Source organism: Polyergus mexicanus, unplaced genomic scaffold (assembly GCF_030449975.1).
Source record: "Polyergus mexicanus isolate NDT 795.1 unplaced genomic scaffold, iyPolMexi1.0 SCAF_18, whole genome shotgun sequence".
NCBI lineage: Eukaryota > Metazoa > Arthropoda > Insecta > Hymenoptera > Formicidae > Polyergus > Polyergus mexicanus.
Genome location: NW_027223338.1, coordinates 3,346,207 through 3,365,404, shown reverse-complemented (window position 1 = coordinate 3,365,404; position 19,198 = coordinate 3,346,207). Strand labels below are relative to the sequence as shown.

At 37.1% G+C, this 19,198-nt stretch overlaps 1 protein-coding gene across 1 annotated transcript in view; it reads right to left on the bottom strand.

Moving 5' to 3' along the window:
• Positions 1-19,198, bottom strand: part of LOC138941333 (uncharacterized) — an 86,160-nt gene that overhangs the window by 20,518 nt on the left and 46,444 nt on the right. Inside the window, 3 exon segments of the mRNA XM_070310893.1 lie at positions 18,384-18,572; positions 18,574-18,615; positions 18,617-18,655. Of these exon segments, the coding sequence (XP_070166994.1) occupies positions 18,384-18,572; positions 18,574-18,615; positions 18,617-18,655 (270 nt within the window).

The following is a 19,198-nucleotide window of genomic DNA, read 5'->3' as shown; positions in this document are numbered from 1 at the left end:
TGAAGTTTCATCAGCATCTTGAATCGAAACGTAATAATTCATGCGGCTTCCTTCAATGGGATACATTTTTATATGAACCTTTCACACAAGTGGTCGATGCAATACTGAACGTATTGAACAAATATTTAAAATATGTATTAGCGTTTCAAAATTGCAATGTGGTGGGGATTATTGATGACGCGATATTTTTTTTCAATTTTTCCATTCAAGCGCCGATATACGGCTGCTTCGCGATGACATCATCACCAGGTGTGAGATTTAGCCGAATGCACAAAAATGCAACGTAATATAAAATTTTCAAGCGCCGATGTGCGGCTGCTTCGCGATGACATCGCCTATAGATATCAGATTTCAAACGCGCGTGTCAAAACATGACAAAATCCTAAAATATAAGGATAATCCTCATGATTAAATTGCATTAACATTGGACAGCTGCATGTAATTTGAAACTTTTGCGATACACCTGGGATTTGACATCATCTCTAGACGACCAAATGCAATAATCGACATTACCCAAAATGTACGTGACAAATCGCGAAATAAAGATTTAGATAGATACACATGATGGAAAGAGATATCAAAATAGAATATAAAATCATGGTAAAGAGGCACACCCTGTCAGTATTTTCGCAAAGAGTTCCGAGACAAGAGCTGTTAATAAGCACATCTTGTTAGCAAAAATTTTCGGCATAAATTTGGAAATATGGCGGAAAACAATGACGAACGAAATCTGCATGAGCAATCTGCAAGGGTGAATTCGATAGAGGAGTACGTTGCGTGGGAGCAACGATGCGACGAATATATCGAATCATTGGAAGAGCAAAGTCGAATCAAACGTCCACGATTATCGATTGGGATTTGACAATCGCTGATTGCCCGAATTGCACGACTCGAGGGATTGAAGCACTCGTTACGCACGCGTTTTGTACACGCGGGTGCAGGATGCAGCACGCAGCAAGACGGATTGATTTGGCGAGAGATCGATACGGCGTTCGAGAGCCGCATATTGACTGGTGCGGTTATAAATCATAATCACATCGAGCCTCGCCAATTTTTCGAGGATGCTAAAGATATTGTGCTCGAACACGTGCAAACTGTGCTGAAAAAACACTTTAATGTGAAAATTAATACAGTGTTCAATGGTGAATTTATGACGGGTGATAAACGCGCAAATAAAAGTATCAATACGAGAAACTATGAACTCTTTCGCACATCCGATTTACGCGAATGGTACGAGCGGCGCGTTGTCGAGCCCACTCTAGCATCGCTCGAAGAATTTCAGGAACGCGATAGCGGGTGGGCATTATCGCGAATATATATACTCGATTTAAATGTAAATATAAATAAATATAATCCAATGCGCGCGGGGTGCCACATTAAATTACCGCGAGAAATAACGATGAAGAGAGCGGTAATAAACGTGCAATCTAATGACAATGCGTGTTTCGCGTGGTCTGTGGTCGCCGCTCTATATCCAGCTGAAGATCATGTTTATCGGGAATCTTCGTACCCGCATTACACGACAGTGCTGAATCTCCAAGACATTGAGTTTCCAGTGACTGTGAATCAAATTAAAAAATTTGAGCTTCTCAACGATATCTCAATCAATGTATATAGTATCGAGGAAAAGAACATTGTCCCGATACGTCTGAATAAGCTGAAAAAAAATAAACACGTCAACCTGTTGTACGTAGAAGACAACAACGTTGGACATTTCGCGTGGATCAAGAATCTATCCCGCCTCGTGAGCTCGCAATTGAGTTGTGGCAAACGAAGACAATATATCTGCGATCGGTACGTATATATTTAATAAATTATATTACAGAAATCTTTGAACAAAAATTAAAAATTATTTCTTTTACAGATGTTTGCACTACTTTGGCTCGAACGACAAGTTACAATCACATACGGTGGACTGTCGAGAGATGAACGAGTGCGCTATCCGATTACCGAGCGATAAGGACAAGTGGCTCACGTTCAACAATTATAATCGGAAGGAGCGGCTTCCTTTCGTCGTGTACGCCGATCTGGAGTGCGTTTTAGAGAAGACGGAGGAAGAGAGAAACTACCAACATCATAAAGTATTTAGCTTAGCATATTATGTACATTGTTTGTACGATGATTCGTTATCCGCGTATCATTCTCGTCGCGATATCGATTGCATATCATGGTTCGTCAAAGAACTTAAAAATTTAGCACTGCGTGTAAAAAGTATTTTATCAGCTAATGTCCCCATGGTAAATTTAACATCTGATGAATGGGAAAATTTTCATAGCGCGACACAATGTCACATTTGCGAGAAACCATTTGTACAAGACGATACACGCGTACGCGATCATTGCCATCTGACCGGGCGATACAGAGGTCCCGCGCATTCAAATTGTAATCTAAATTATAGATTCTTTTTGCATTCCAATAGTTTTTCATAATTTATCCGGTTACGACGCGCACTTCATTATCAAGGAAATAGCTACAGCGTTCGAAGGGGGAATCGAGTTACTTCCGATAACAAAGGAAAAATATATATCATTTACGAAAAATGTTAAACTTACCGAAGAGAAATCAAAACATCATATTAAATTGCGTTTTATCGATTCGTATAAATTTCTCACAGCTAGTTTCGATAAATTGGCATCATTCTTGAATAAAGACAAACTCACAATTCTAAAATCTGAATTTCAAAATTTATCGAATGACAATTTCAATTTATTAACACGGAAGTGCATCTTTCCGTACGAATATATTGACTGCGTCAACAGGTTGCAAGATACGTGTATACCACCGCGCGAATCATTTTACAGTTCCTTGACCGGTGACACGATATCCGAGAGCGATTACGCGCACGCCGAGAACGTGTGGGAGCCGTTCTCCATTCGAATGCTGGGCGAATATAGCGACTTGTATCTCAAAATTGATGTCTTGTTATTAGCAGACATTTTTGAAAATTTCCGCGAGAGTTGTATTAAAAGTTATGGGCTCGACCCCGCGTATTACTACACTCTTCCCGGATATACGTGGGACGCCATGTTGAAGCATACAAATATTACATTCGAATTGCTTACGGATATCGACATGGTTTTATTTATCGAACGCGGAATACGCGGTGGTTTGAGTCAATGTTCCAACAGATACGCACATGCTAATAACAAGTATATGCAGTCGTACAATCCATCGAAACCTTCAACGTATCTCACGTACTTTGATGTAAATAATTTGTACGGATGGGCAATGTGTCAACCCTTGCCCTATGCAGATTTTTGATGGGTCGACGACATATCCGATTTTGATACATTATCAATCGCGCTCGATTCGCCTATAGGCTACATCCTTGAAGTCGATCTTGAGTATCCACAACATGTTCACGATGCGTACACTGACCTACCGTTTTGCCCGACACGCGACAAACCACCTGGTAAGCGGCAGGATAAGCTGCTCGCAACCTTATACGATAAGAAACGTTACGTAATACATTACGGCAACCTGCAGCAATGCACGCGACACGGACTTCGCGTTACAAAAATACATCGAATATTACAGTTTTCGCAATCTCGATGGCTTCGCAGTTATATCGAACTCAATATACAATTCCGAACACTCGCGAAAAATGATTTTGAAAAGAATTTATATAAATTAATGAATAATGCGATATTTGGCACAACGATGGAAAATGTGCGCAATCACGTTAATATTAAGCTCGTGATACATTGGGATGGAAGATATGGCGCAGAGGCGATGATCGCAAAACCGAATTTTCATAGTAGAAGCGTGTTTTCGGAGAATCTGATCGCCGTTGAATTGCGCAATCTCGAGGTGAAATTTAATAAACCAATCTACGTGGGTATGTGTATACTCGACATATCCAAGACATGTTTGTATGAGTTTCACCACGATTATATGATACCTATGTATCGAGAGAAATGTAAAGTCATGTACACCGACACCGACAGTCTCATATATCACATCGAGTGTAAAGATGTATATGAGAATATAAAGCGCAACGTCGACAGATTCGATACCAGCGATTATGCGATGGACAATGTGTACGGTATACCGCTCGCGAATAAAAAGATACCGGGTTTAATGAAGGATGAAAATAATGGCGCCATCATGACCGAATTCGTCGGGCTTAGGGCAAAAATGTACGCGTTGCGAGTAGATGGTAAGAAAGACACAAAAAAGGTAAAAGGTGTCAAAAATAACGTCGTCGCGAGAACGATAACGTTCAACGATTACACGCGGTTTAAACGAGGAGATTGAAATGACGCGTCAGCAGTCTTGTATAAGATCTAAATTACACGAAGTATACACTATTCGCGAGACAAAAATTGCTCTAAATCCGTACGATGACAAGCGGTATATTGTACCCGAAACCACCGACACGCTACCGTGGGGACATTACAAAATACCGTTGTAAATAAAAATCATGTATATTTATTGTAAATAAAAAATTATGTATATTTATTGTAAATTAAAATTATATGTATATTTATTATAAATTATATGTATATTTTATAAAATGTACAATTTTGTTTATATATTTGTAAAATATCTTTAATATTATGTATTATTGTTAACATATTTATAATATATTATTTTTATGTATCCAAGAATTGTGCATTGCATCAAATCCTAGTCATTTCACATAAATCTCGTCGCCCTTTTTGTGTATTACCTTTTCCACGAGATGTATGTCGGGATTGGCAACGCGTTGTAACTCGTATTCGTAAAATCCGCCGGCGACGGGATTTTCGCGCGAATCTTTGAGTACGTAGGTCACGGGATTAGTTTTCTGCACTTTAACGATCTTGAACATTTCGGTCGACCAATTTGGCGTGTAACCTTTGTCAAAAATGGTCTTGAATTTACTCACGCGTACCGGATCGCTTACTTTGAATCTTGCCGGTGCCGCAATCTTTACGTTGTTGTATACCGTATTTAAAAGTTTATCGGCGATCGCGGGGGTAACATCGATAGGTCTCATGCCGATAGTGCGATGTTTTCGCGCATTGTACTCTCTAACGAGCCGGGACAACGCGTCGATCCACTTGTAATTTCCATTAAACGTAAACATTTTCCACATATTGCTCTTTAACGTTCGGTTGAATCGTTCCACGACCGAGGCTTTCATGATAGAGTACGTCGAATAATGATTAATGCTGTGTTTCTTCACGAGTTTCTGTACATTTGCGTTGTAAAATTCTTTTCCTCTGTCGGTTTGAAAATTTTTCGGACATCTTCCATCGTCTCGAATTATCTTTGCGATAGCATCAGCCGTCTCGTTTCCACTCTTACTCTTGAGCGGTACAGCCCACGTATAGTTGCTCAACACATCGATAACTGTGAGTATGTAGTTGTAGCCTTTGTTGAATCGTGCATATGGACGCATCTCGACCACGTCCGCCTGTCACAGATCGTCGTATCCGCGTACTATGACACGTCTACGTGGGAAATTTTTTCTCGCTGGAGCATGCAATTCTTCCACGAGTAACTGTTTTTCAGAGGTCTTTTGCGACATATTTGATCGAGGCATAATTTGCAATAATGAGATAATTCCTCCACATATATTCTTTATATATCTTTCTTCTCCTGCGCTGAATTAGATGTAGTCTGCGCGTGAGTTGCATACCGAAGCATTTTCCGCATCTTATCCATCATTATTTGCAATGTTTGCACATTTGTCTCGAGCGTGATTATTTTTTTCTCAAGTTCTTCCTGTCTGTCTTCCAAAAGCTTGACACGTATTTCCACGTATTGTTTGTTTGCTGCATCAGTATCATCTTCCGGTTGCGCTACGCATCGTATCTTGCGCGACCTTGCGTCAAAGCCGGAGGCTGTCTGACACAGAGCATTATCGCGCACATAATTTCTTAGTAATCCATTCCATTGATAGTATGAGTTGTTTGGTGTTCCCAACGATAATCCAAATTTATTAATTGACATTTCGATACAAACAATAATAACAGACTGACTCGTTTCGCCGACGCATAGATTAATTTATAATAAGGCCAGTTTCGTAAAGTTCCTCGATAATTGATAATATTTCATTGTCATGGGCATTGTTGCCGGCTTGACGCAAAGCTTCCAGCAATCGCAAGCGATCAACCAACTCGTTGGGATCATTCCAATGCACGTAATCGATCTTATTATCGTTTAACGTTATAGCGCGCGGAATGTTTATACCTCTTCCAGCTTTTTTAATAAAGATTAATGGTGCTATTATATTTTTATACTTGTATCCCTTGTTACTTAACACTGGATTACGCATATCATTGCCACGTCTATGCGCATTTGTCGCCAGTAATATATTTTCGTATTTAATTTTATCATCGTCATTGTATACGTCACCGTCGGGTATTCTCTTGAAAATCAACTCATAGAGACCTGGTGTTCCCACGTATCTTATTCCACCGATAATTATATTAGGTGCCTAGACTATGTCTAAACGCCAGCACAGATCATTTATCTACCGATCGTCGCACGGAGCATTACTGATTTAACGATACGCATTGTTGATCAAGAAGGACATTTGCTTGATTTTCGAGGAGAGGAAATTACCGTAAGATTGCATATATGGCGGCGGCAAAAATAAAGCCTTTGACAAATGAAATGCTTGTGTTGAACGGAAGCACGGAGCACGCGAGAGACAATATCTTTGTGAGGGACAATAATTTTGCGAGAAGGCGAGTGACTGCTGTATCGGGTGACAATAATCAGATATCTGGTTACGCTAAAAAGAAGCTCAGCGCGTTGAATCGCGAGTTTTTAAAATCATTGGGATTCGTCGTACGAAATACTTGACAATATGATTGACATCTTGAATATCGGAGGTGAGCCGATTTTTGACGACTGTATCATCAAGATTAAGACTCATACGTACAATCCATACGCCAACACAACGTTTGGATATAGCGACGAGATACGGATATCGATACAACATCAAGATTTGTACACGTGACCGTGAAAGTTTTCTATACGTCGAAGGAAAGTTGATGATGCGTAAAGTAGCTGAAGAGAGAAGAGTGGTATTGGGAAACAATTGTGTCGCGTTTATGTTTGATAAACTTCGATATGAACTCGACGGTGTGGAGATTGACCGCAACAGAAACGTTGGAATAACTTCCACGATTAAAAACTATATCTCTCTAACAACCGAGAAAGGTAAAATCTTGGGGAATGCTGCGTGGAATATGTCACATAATGCTGTTGAATCTTACTTCAATTTCTGCGTGCCGCTAAACATACTATTGGGTTTTTGCGAAGATTATAAGCGAATTGTGATCAACGCTCGTCACGAATTAATTCTGATACGTTCGCGCAACGATAACAATTGCATATTTGGACATGCTTCGGCTGAAGCTGATATCGAATTATTCAAGATACAATGGCGTATGCCACATGTAATATTGAGCGAGGTCAATAAACTATCCTTGCTGCGCGCGTTGGAAAGTGGGCGATACTTGAATATCAGTTTTCGCTCTTGGGATCTATACGAATTTCCTCTATTGCATAATACGACCAAGCATTCGTGGACCGTGAAAGCCGCCTCTCAGCTGGAGAAGCCGCGATACGTGATCTTTGTGCTGCAGACTGGTAGAAAAAATGCTGTGTCAAAAGATATTACTACATTCGACGACTGCAAATTGACCAACGTTAAACTCTATCTAAACTCGGAATTTTATCCCTACGATGATTTGAATTTAGATTTCGATAAAAATAGATTCGCCCTCTTGTTCGATATGTACTCTCGTTTTCGCAAATCTTATTACGGATGTGATAATGATGATGTGCTATTAAACATTTCAAAATTTCTACATTGCGGTCCTCTCGCGGTTATCGATTGCTCGCGACAAAACGAGTCTGTCAAAAATTCCACCGTGGACGTGAGATTAGAGTTTGAGTGCAAGGAGGATATACCGATAAATACTACCGCCTATTGTCTCATCTTGCACGATCGCGTTGTCGAATATTGCCCATTGACCAACGTAGTTCGTAAAATTACCTAAATCAGCAAATATCCCCTCCAATGTCAAAATATAAAAAGATTGAGATTTTGACGATCGGCAACAGTCGTACATCGTTCTTGCAATTGTACGGTAATATTATCAGCATGATCGCGCCAACGTTTGTGGATCTGCAGGGATTCATTATCGGAAGAAACTTTGTCGTAAAGGAAGTAGCGATATTGAGAAATGGATCTGTTCTCTCTCATTACTTTTTTGCAAGTCCCGTACCATGGCGTGCGCTTACAAAATCTGAGAGATGCCAAGCTTCATGGCTAATCGGACATCACCATGGACTTCAATGGGAGGATGGAAACGTTCCATATAGCTTCGCTAGGCGTTTGATTACTGATTGAGCTGTGATGGGTGCGACGGAAGAGAAAGATGGAGCATCTCCTATCGTGTACGTTAAAGGATGCGAAAAACGAGAATGGCTGGTCGATATACTTGACGATGATGCGAGAAACGACGTTATTATTGAGACCTTGGATGTGGACTATGAAGATATCACTTCGTTAAATAAGCTAGATGTTACTAATACTATGCGCTGTGAAAAACATTTGAAAAATTGCGCTTTACAAAATGTATTTAAAATATTCAATTGGTGGACGAATCATCATAAAGATTTACCCAAACATTATTTAGAATAAGCTATTGTTGAAATATATTTTATTCTCTTTTATTTTTCCCTTTTCCTCTTTCATATCCCAGTACGCGAGTATTAAATTTCAGTACGTGACGTTAGATAGCGGCGACAGCTAGTTAATTAAAATATAGATGTTACATTTCAGTACATGACATTAATATTTGAATGGTGTATAAATAATTGTTTTGTCGTTTAATTGTCGTTCGTTAGCCGTTCAATAGTCGTTCAATAGTCGTTTATAGCCACTCGATTGCCGTTCGATAGCCGTTCGATAACCGTTCAAAGCCGTTCGATAGCCGTTCAATAGTCGTTCAAAGCCGTTCAATGGCCGTTCGATAGTCGTTCGATAACCGTTCAAAGCCGTTCGATAGCCGTTCAATAGTCGTTCAAAGCCGTTCAAAAGCCGTTCAATACCTGTTTGATAGCCGTTCAATAGCCGTTCGATAGTCGTTCAAAGCCGTTCGATAGTCGTTCAAAGCCGTTCAAAAGCCGTTCAATAGCTGTTCGATAGCCGTTCAATAGCCGTTTGATAGTCGTTCAAAGCCGTTCGATAGTCGTTCAAAGCCGTTCAAAAGCCGTTCAATAGCTGTTCGATAGCCGTTCAAAAGCCGTTCGATAGCCGTTCAATAGCCGTTCATAGCCATTCGATTGCCGTTCGATAGTGGTTTACATATTATAATAATATATTATTCATATTTAAAAGACTTTAGATATTTGCTCGTGGAAACATGCTAACTTTTGTTTTCTTATCAAGAGCTGAGAGTAAGCGTTTTTCGTAAGTGATACATCTCCTACTCTAAAATGTTTGAGACAATGCACACACACACACACACACACACACACACACACACACACACACACATTGTAATATACACACAATTATTAAATAAACTTATTATTATTATTATTATTATTATTATTAAAGTATCGATTATTTCTGCCTCGACATGCCTCGCGCTATCCCTCTCCCACACATTGCGAACGCCTCGCGCCATCCTTTTCCCACGTGCATGCAAACGCTATCCTTGTTTTACGCTCATATGGACGTCTCGCGCTATCCTTCTCCCACGCCCATAGAATATCATTAGCGCTATCCTTCTCTTACACATTGCGGACGCCTCGCGCTATCTCTCTAACACCTACTCGCGGCATCGTACCTTCGCGTTCCCTCTTCCCCGCGGACCCCTCGCCTATCGCTTAGGACGCGATCCCCCTCCCCCTCTCCGCGGCCCCCGCACTTACTGTTCCGCCGCGGTCCTCCCGCGTGACGGCATACCCCCCCCCCGTGACGTCATACCCTCCGTGACGTCACCCCCCCCCGTGACGTCATACCCCAGTGACGTCATACCGCCCCCCCCTGTGACGTCATACCCCCGCGACGGTTTCCCCTCACCCCTCACCACCCCCCTCAGAGGACCATGGCTTAGAACCCGCATAGTATCACTACTGACAATACTTATAATATTTTTACTTTGAATTCGATTTTATAGAATCGAGAGAGGATTCTTGAATGGATTCGCGATATTGAGCTAATATCTAGAGAAAGGTATTGTTTAAAACATAAAAGAAAAATGAATTTGGCACAGTCTAAGCTAAGTTGTCGTCTGTTTATTTGCCGGAAAAAGGGTCTATATGATCATAATGTAAGTGTTGCAGAAAATACGTGGTTTGAGACGTGCCATGTTTCTGCAGCGACTTACATGCTGATTACACATAGTTTTGTTGTCAACTTCACTTTTGAACAAACTGTGAGGGAAAGTAGTATTATAGAAGGTCAGCATATTTCGCGAGAAACTGTTGCTGACAGATTTTCTTTTTGCCGAGAGGTCTGCATGGTTGCTCTTGACCAATAATTCGATGATGAAGGCCAAATTGGAGGCGTAGGCGAGATTGTGGTAATTGATGAATGCAAGATGAAAGAGGACGTGTGGTTGAAGGTTCTTGGATTTTGGGAATAATTCAGAGGCTATGCACGTAAGTATCGGTTGGAAAACTGTCTTGATAATAAGAGAGATGAGAACAGCTTGGTCGAGTTAATAAATAATGTAGCTGCAGGGACAGAAATTCATACCGATTGTTGGAAGGGCTACATAAATTTAGAAAATCGTGGCTATGTGTATAAGACTGTGAATCACTCTGAAGAATTTGTGAACCACGATACTGGAGGTCATACTCAAAACATCGAGTCTTCTTGGCGCTGGATACGTCGATTTCTATCTCGTGAAGGAGTTTGTAAGAGCAACCTTGCACACTACCTTTGCGAATTCTTGTGGCGGCGACGTGTCAAGAAATTAAACGTAGATCCGTTTATTCAATTACTTGCGGATATTAGGATTTGCTATTCTGGCAGTAGCATTTCCGTTTGTGAGAGGCAAGAGGACTCACAGTAAAAAAGCATCTTGGTTTGTGAGAGGCGAGGGAATTCACAGTAAAAAAGCACCCCGGTTTATGAGAGGCGAGGAGACTTACAATTAAAAAGTACTCTAAAGCTAGAATTTTTGTGTTATTGTCTTTATACACTATTTCCTCGAAAACTATTATTCGTACGATAAAAATGTATACTAATCTAACCTAAAATGTTTATCTCTGTGAGATCTAAAACTTTTGTCTAAAACATTTATCATGATTTTTCGTATTTACTGAGATAAACGTAAAAAACTATAATTTTTATGAGTTTTTCATGGTTTTTACCATGAAAATCAAGTAGTCACTAATTTTCACTATGATATTCGTAATCAGTGCGTTAAAATGCGTAAGAATATTGAATTTCAAAAAAATCGGGGGTGAGTACTTTTCGGAACTTTATCCTCAAAATATGTTAGATTAAAATATAAAATAACTCAAAAAGTATTCAATGAAAAAATATTTTATTATAGTGTTTTGAAAAGCTCACGAGATAGGTTACAAAAATATGTATTAGGTGTACAACTTTGCTTCCGCCGTTTTTTCCCCGAAATTCGAGGCTTTATTGTAAAAAACTGGTTATACATTTATGATTCAAAGTATTGTCCACTCCCAATGATCGTGCTAATTCTTTTTGACTTTGACTCGAGTCTTCATTAAGTAATGTCTCCAATTCTGCATCTTCGAAAACCTTCTCTCTTCCACCGCTATGCCGGTCTTCGACGTGAAAATCACCGTTCTTGAAGCGTTGAAACCATTCACGACACGTTCTTTCACTAATAGCGGCTTCACCATAAGTATTTGAGAGCATTCGATGAGTCTCAACCGCAGATTTCTTTATATTGAAGCAGAAAATTAAAACCTCCCGCAAATGACGAGAATTTGGCTAACGACGTAAATTTGGTAAACTGACATTTTCAATCGAGAATAACTTTATGATGCAGACACAAATCGACTAATGTTTCTATGGGATTATGTTGATAGATGCCCAAGTTTATTGCATGACGTCTATGATCTATTTATTTCGACCACTACTTGCCGCTAAAGCCATCTATAGGAAAACGGCGGAAGCAAAGTTGTACACCTAATACAAAAATGGGAAGTTCCAATTAAGAAAACATTAATCATTTGACTTGAAAAGGTTACTCAAGATCAAATCCATATTTTCATCGTGTGTCTCTCTCTGAACCCTACAACTTTTGTATAAAACATTTTTTTCCATCTTGCTTACTTTACGAGATATTTGCGTGTATTGATTAAAATGACTCACCTTGTGTGTATATATATATGCATGTATATATATAAAATCATATTTATTACATTTGTAGTTCCATTAATGTATTTTATAATAATTTTATGTTTATTATTCCATTTGATAAAGAGTTAAAGATCCGATGGATTTGTACTATTGAAAGAACGGTAAATTTTCAGAAGTAGCCAAAGGGAGGGGGGTTTCACCGATTTTATACGTTATTTTATAGAGAAATGTCGTCATTTTATCGTCATAGATATGACCTCAACGATCGGTGATTTAGCAGCGTCATTTTAACGTCACTTTTACGTCGTTTCAAAGGTGAATTTGACCCAGTCAAAAACGACGTTACCATATAATGACGACACTTTGCTATCTGTGTTATTCTGAGTAATTCCCCGCAAGAATCAAGTGGCGGTCGGAGTTGGTTTAGGAAATATAACAAATTAAAGTTTCATAATTTTAATGCTTTTTCTCGGGTATCATAAAGTAATATTAGGAAAAGTGAAGTTTGTGTACGTTGTATTTGTTGTAGAGTAGACATGAAAAAAATATTTGTTTACATTTACGGCTATGGGATAGATACATGCCCAGATGACAAAGAATATTAAAATCACGTTTTGCGGCAAGGTTTGCTTTAATTTTGACAACAATTGTCTAGCAAATATTTGTTTTGTTTTGGTTTGTCAAAAAGTTTGGAGCAAATTGACGGCAAAATTTTTCATCTCACGATGTAAATAATAGAAAAAGGCTTGCTCGTAAATTTTATGCATAGAAGAACACGTATGATGCTATTCACGGTGTAACACAAACTTTATATCAATTAGTAGCCAATCTTGTTATACACGCTATAATAGCAAATTTACGACGAGAACAGAGCAAACCTTATTGTAGACGATATGATAATATATTTATGGAAAGACTTGGAAAGCAAAGTATACTCTGGTACAACAAAATGCAAAATTCACGCAAATAACAGAGCAAACCTTGCCATGCACGGCATGATAGCAAATTTACAAACTCTACTTTATTACAAACATTACAAAAACATAGGGTAATTATGCATATTAAGACCCCACTCCCGCAGGATAGTGATGTTGACATATGTTGCCAAGATCATGACCCTGATTAACATTCCGAAGCCGGCGGTCGTTGTTTATTCAAAAGTTATTAACAAATAAAGTTTGAGAAATATATCACGTAATTTTCGAACAACATATATAAAAGAATAGTGAGTTTGACCTTGACATAACGAAACTCGTTTTGTAAAGTATATGTGTGGAGGCAGTGGGTTCCGCCCCTCCTTCCGGGAGGCTCCACTTCCGGAAGATATAACCTAACCCAAACTAAATTTTAGTTTTAAATCAGAAATAGGTTTGGGTTAGGTTATATCTTTCGGAAGTGGAGCTCCCCTGTACGGAGGAGAAGGCGGGACCCCCTGCGTCCATCCATACACTTTACAACACAAGTTTCGTTATGTCAAGGTTACTATTTGAAAAATGTATCCCAGAAGCGATCAATTCGTGAGCTGGTTGTCAAAATAAATATTTCCCATCAAAAACGTTTTGCATGTACGCTTTGGTTGAAAAATAATGTATCCCAGAAGCGATCAATTCGTGAACTGGTTGGCGAAATAAATTTCCCATCAAAAACGTTTTGCATGTACGCTTTGGTTAAAGAATGCATCCCAGAAGCGATCAATTCGTGAACTGGTTGTCGAAAGAAATATTTCCCACCAAAAACGTTTTGCATGTATACTTTGGTTGAAGGATATATCCTAAAAGCGATCAATTCGTGAACTGGTTGTCGAAAGAAATATTTCCCACCAAAAACGTTTTGCATGTGCGCTCTGGTTATTAAAAACATAATATTTTGTCCCAGAGGCGATTTTTATTCATGTGCTGGTTGGTTTAAAAAATATTTTATTCCAGAAGCGGTTTGCATGTGCGCTCTAGTTATTAAAAAAGTATTTTATTCCAGAGGCGATTTTTATTCGTGAGCTGGTTGTTTTAAGAAATATTTCACACCAGATGCGATTTGAATGTGTGCTCTGGTTATTAAAAAAATAACATTTTGTCCCAGAGGCGATTTTTATTCGTGTGCTGGTTGGTTTAAAAAATATTTTATATCATATGCGGTTTGTGTATAAATATTCTGGTTATTTAAAAGCTGTTATTCTAGAAGAAATTTAAAGAAACTTCCGTTTTTGAAAAATAAAGTGTGCAATATCTGGTATTCTTTCATATGATTGCAACCAATCATATTTAGTAATAAAAACTTATAAATTATTAGAAGGAATTATCATTGTGATTACTGGCGATGTATTTTTTCTTTTTTTGATGGCACCAAATTTCGCGTACATAATAGTCTATCAGGCTGTGTATATACAGGTTGCAATCCTTATAAGGAAAAATATCCCAAAGATGTAAAAAGTATGAGGAAACGTAATATTATAACAAGCAATAAACTGCTGCTTTTTTCAAAATAATAAGAAATTATGATTATAAAAAAAATCTATCTTGATATTCGTAACAATATTGGCCCGAAAAAAGATGCCTCAATCTTGCTTGCAAATTATAATCGCAGATATGAAAATAATAAATAAAATATTTTGGTCGCGTTCACACGAAAATGGGCAATGGAGGAGCCTGTTCTATATTATAAATATCCAAAATATTGTAATAATCATAAAATTTTGTTGCAATGTTTTGCGGACAGAGAATTTATGTGTTCGCGTTTATAAATATTTATATACCATAAATGTAAATTTTAATATGTGCATATTTATGTCATAAGAAAATATAAACATTCACATTTATAGTGAAGAAGTTTATATATATATATGACTCTCATTAGTCCTCAATCATATCGATTATACAAATATACTGTCGATGATAAAGATTTATCATCAAAATTATATGTATAATATATTTACATCCATATATAATATATTTTAGATCAATTTTCTCGAACTGTTCTGCATGAATTGTAACCCAGCAAACCAAGATATGATTGTTATACATATAACATGTACATAATAAGTGCACATATTACATCTATGTTATATGGTAGATGTTGGCTGGATATATGTATCACATATACAGGGTGATTCAAAACAACCTTCTGTCCTTACAATGTCATATACTTGACACTATTCTAAGACGATTTTTTCTTTGTCAAAATTTTTTCCGAGGCTTAGTTTTTAAATTATAAGCCAAAATAGTTAACGAATTACGGGCCGCGTACACAAGGCAGGCAGGAGCGGAGCAACTCACCGTCCCATACTGGTGATTACGTGAGGCTCTCGCTGCGATTAACTGTTTGCTACATGGGGTGTATGTGTGAGAGAGAACGTATACGCGTATACACACAAATACACATTCTCTCTTTCTCACTCACTGACTCTTACCTTGTATGTAGAGAATCGTTGCCCTTATACGACTCAATAAGTAATATTTCCGTGTGATACAACGAGTAACTAGCAAACTTTTTTTCACTCACAAATTGTACCACTTATCGAACTTTTACGTATTAATCCACGCACTTTATCGATAAACTGAATTTATTAAAAAAAACGATGTTATTATACGTCATTATATTTTCATATTTTATAGTTTTATATTTTCGAAACTATCGAATTTACAATGTCGGAGGCTTTAGCCGATCACGAGACACATGATAGCGTCCGCGTCGATCACGCGTAATGTGATACATTCAGTTGTTCGGCAGCCGGCAGCCGGCATGCCGGCAACGCTAGTACTTGCTTGTTGTCGTCGCGCAGTTTCCGCATCGAATAACGCGTTTTTTTCTTCGAGATATTTTAATAATTAATAGGTAGTAATCGGTAGATTGTGATTAACCGTTATAATCGTTAATAAATTCTATTTATCGATAAAGTGCGTAGATTAATTCGTAAAAGTTCGATAAGTGGTACAATTTATGAGTGAAAAAAGTTTGCTAGTTACTCGTTCTATCATACGGAAGTATTACTTATTGAGTCGTATGAGGGCAACGAATTACTACATAAAAGGTAAGAAATAGTGTGAGAGAGAGAGAAAGAGAGTGCGTGTGTGCGATCAGCTGTTTGCTATACGCGATGGATATAAAAGAGAAAGACAAAGAAGAGAGAAAGATAGTGCGTGTGTGCGATCAGCTGTTTGCTACATACGATGGGTGTAAAAGAAACAGAGAGGGAGAAAGAGAGAGAGAGAGAGAGAGAGAATGTGTATGTGTGTGTATATGCGTATACGTTCTCTCTCACACATACACTCCATCGTATGTAGCAAACAGTTGATCGCAGCGAGCGCCTCACGTAATCACCAGTATCGGACGGTGAGTTGCGCCACCCCTGCTTGCCTCGCGTACGCGGCCCGTAATTCGTTAACTATTTTGGCTTATAAATTAAAAACTAAGCCTCGAAAAAAATTTTGGCAAAGGAAAAGTCGTCTTAGAATAGTGTCAAGTATATGACATTGTAAGGACAGAAGGTTGTTTTGAATCACCCTGTATGTATCACATATATATATATATATATATATATACAGGGTGGTCCTCGTAACGGTCGCCACGATTTTTAAGGCACTTACAATAATCTGACATAAAACAGTTTCAAACAAAAGTTGTCTTCAAGGGGGCCATAAGATGGTGACAATGATTTGACTTTGGAAAATCATTTGAAGGTCAACTTTAAAATCTTAAATGGAAACCCCCATTTTTTATTTAGTATTCTTGTAGCTGACATCGAGAGCTTTCCAAAACACTATAACAAAGTATTTTTTTATTAAGTACTTTTTGAGTTATTTTATATTTTAATCTGACATATTTTGATATAAAAAATTAAATATCTCGTAAAATATTTAGTTTTTGATAATCTTACCGTAATACTTCTATGTACAGAATAATGAGACAAATCAATTAGTATAAAAAAAAAAAAAAATTGTTTTTAAGAAAATTATTTACAATGTATTTTTTTAAACAATAATTTGTTTTTTTGGCACTAATTAATTTGTCTTATTATTCTGTACATAGAAGTATTACGGTAAAATTATCGAAAACTGAATATTTTACGAAATATTTTATTTTTTATATCAAAATATGTCAGATTAAAATATAAAATAACTCAAAAAGTACTTAATAAAAAAATACTTTGTTATAGTGTTTTGGAAAGCTCTCGATATCAGCTACAAGAATACTAAATAAAAAATGGGGGTTTCCGAAAAAGATTTTAAAGTTGACCTTCACATGACCTTCACATGATTTTCCAAGGTTACCTACACTTTTAGTTACGCTTAGATGAAGGCTCCGTCGGAGTTCGTCCGTCGCTCCGGAATCCTCTTAAAACTGTGAAACTTTAATTTGTTATATCTCCTAAATCAATGTCGACCGCCACTTGATTCTTGCGGGGAATTACTCAGAACACAACATATCTAAGTAGCTATTAAATTGATAAGGTGTGATCTTTCATGCATATTTACCTTATATTTAAATAGAAATATAAACTTAATATTTTCACATATTAAGAAACGAAGTTTATCTTTGTTTTGATCGCGCGAAGAAGTTTTGTGGGAATCAGTTTATTTATTTTATTTGTCAGCAATAACAAAGACAGATCAGTATATGTGTGTAGTTATAAGCCTGAGGACGCGAATTCTATGCAATATTATTGGCAAACTTTGATTACTTATAATTTGAAAACTATTGTAGCCTCGATATTTTTGTATTAAGATTTTTAACTCTTTTTTGCTTCTAGAATACAGTATTAAAATATTATATAGAGGTTGTGAAACACCTTGTATAATACAGGGTGATATAAAATATAGTCAGTGTTTTATTTCTAATAAATATTAATATATTTAGCACATACAGGGGAAATCAATATGTTTAGTATACATATATTTACGCGTGCGTGCATGCGCGTCTGCTGGTGCGTGTGTGCGCGCATGCGTAGATTATGTATACCATATACTAAAAATATATTGATTTTCCTTATATGTGCTAAATTTATAAATATTTATTAGAAATAAAACATTGACTGTATTAAAAGAATAAGAATTTAGAATTTAGACTATATAATAAAAAATACCTTAGTTAAGAATGCGTCCAGATCAGCGATCTCGTAACCAAATCTACTGGGTAATCTAGGCTTGTACGAACGTTTGGTTCGTCTATGCCGGTGCTTCTCTCGTCCACTGGGTATTGACATCGACTCGTGAGATACTAGAGAAGGCTCAGATATGGCTCTCTTCACTTTCTCCTTCTCCTTTATATCTTTTCATATCGACAAATTCCTTATTAAAGTGCTTTTCCAATGTAGTATTCCAATCGTCTCTCGCCAATCGATTCTTTGCCGATAGTCTTGAAAAAAAAATATTTTAGAAAAATTATTAGTAAAAAAGAATAATTATTATATTCTCAAATAATAATAATCAAGATAACAAAAATGTGATAAACATTACAATAAATATTGTAATAACATTATAATAAATATCCAGGCAAATCGTAAATTTTTATTTAATAGACATTTAATAGAAGCGATACAATATACATAAAAAATAAGTAGATTATACTACTATTAAATACAAAGAACAATTTTTAGATATAAAAATTTACTAAATTGCTAAATTTGTTAAACTTTGTCAAAATTCAATGTTAACCTTGCAAAAAGATAGGATTTGTTAATTTCTTGAGATATTTATTTTAAAGTATTTTAATATTAAAAAGAGAGAGAAAGAGGAAGAAATTCAATATATATATATATATATATATACTATACTATATATATATATAATATATATTATCTATTTATATACAGGGTGTAAACTAAACAAACGCATATGGACAATACTATTAGATACAGAACAGCAATCCAAATAGTACTCTGCGTTGATACCACTGCTT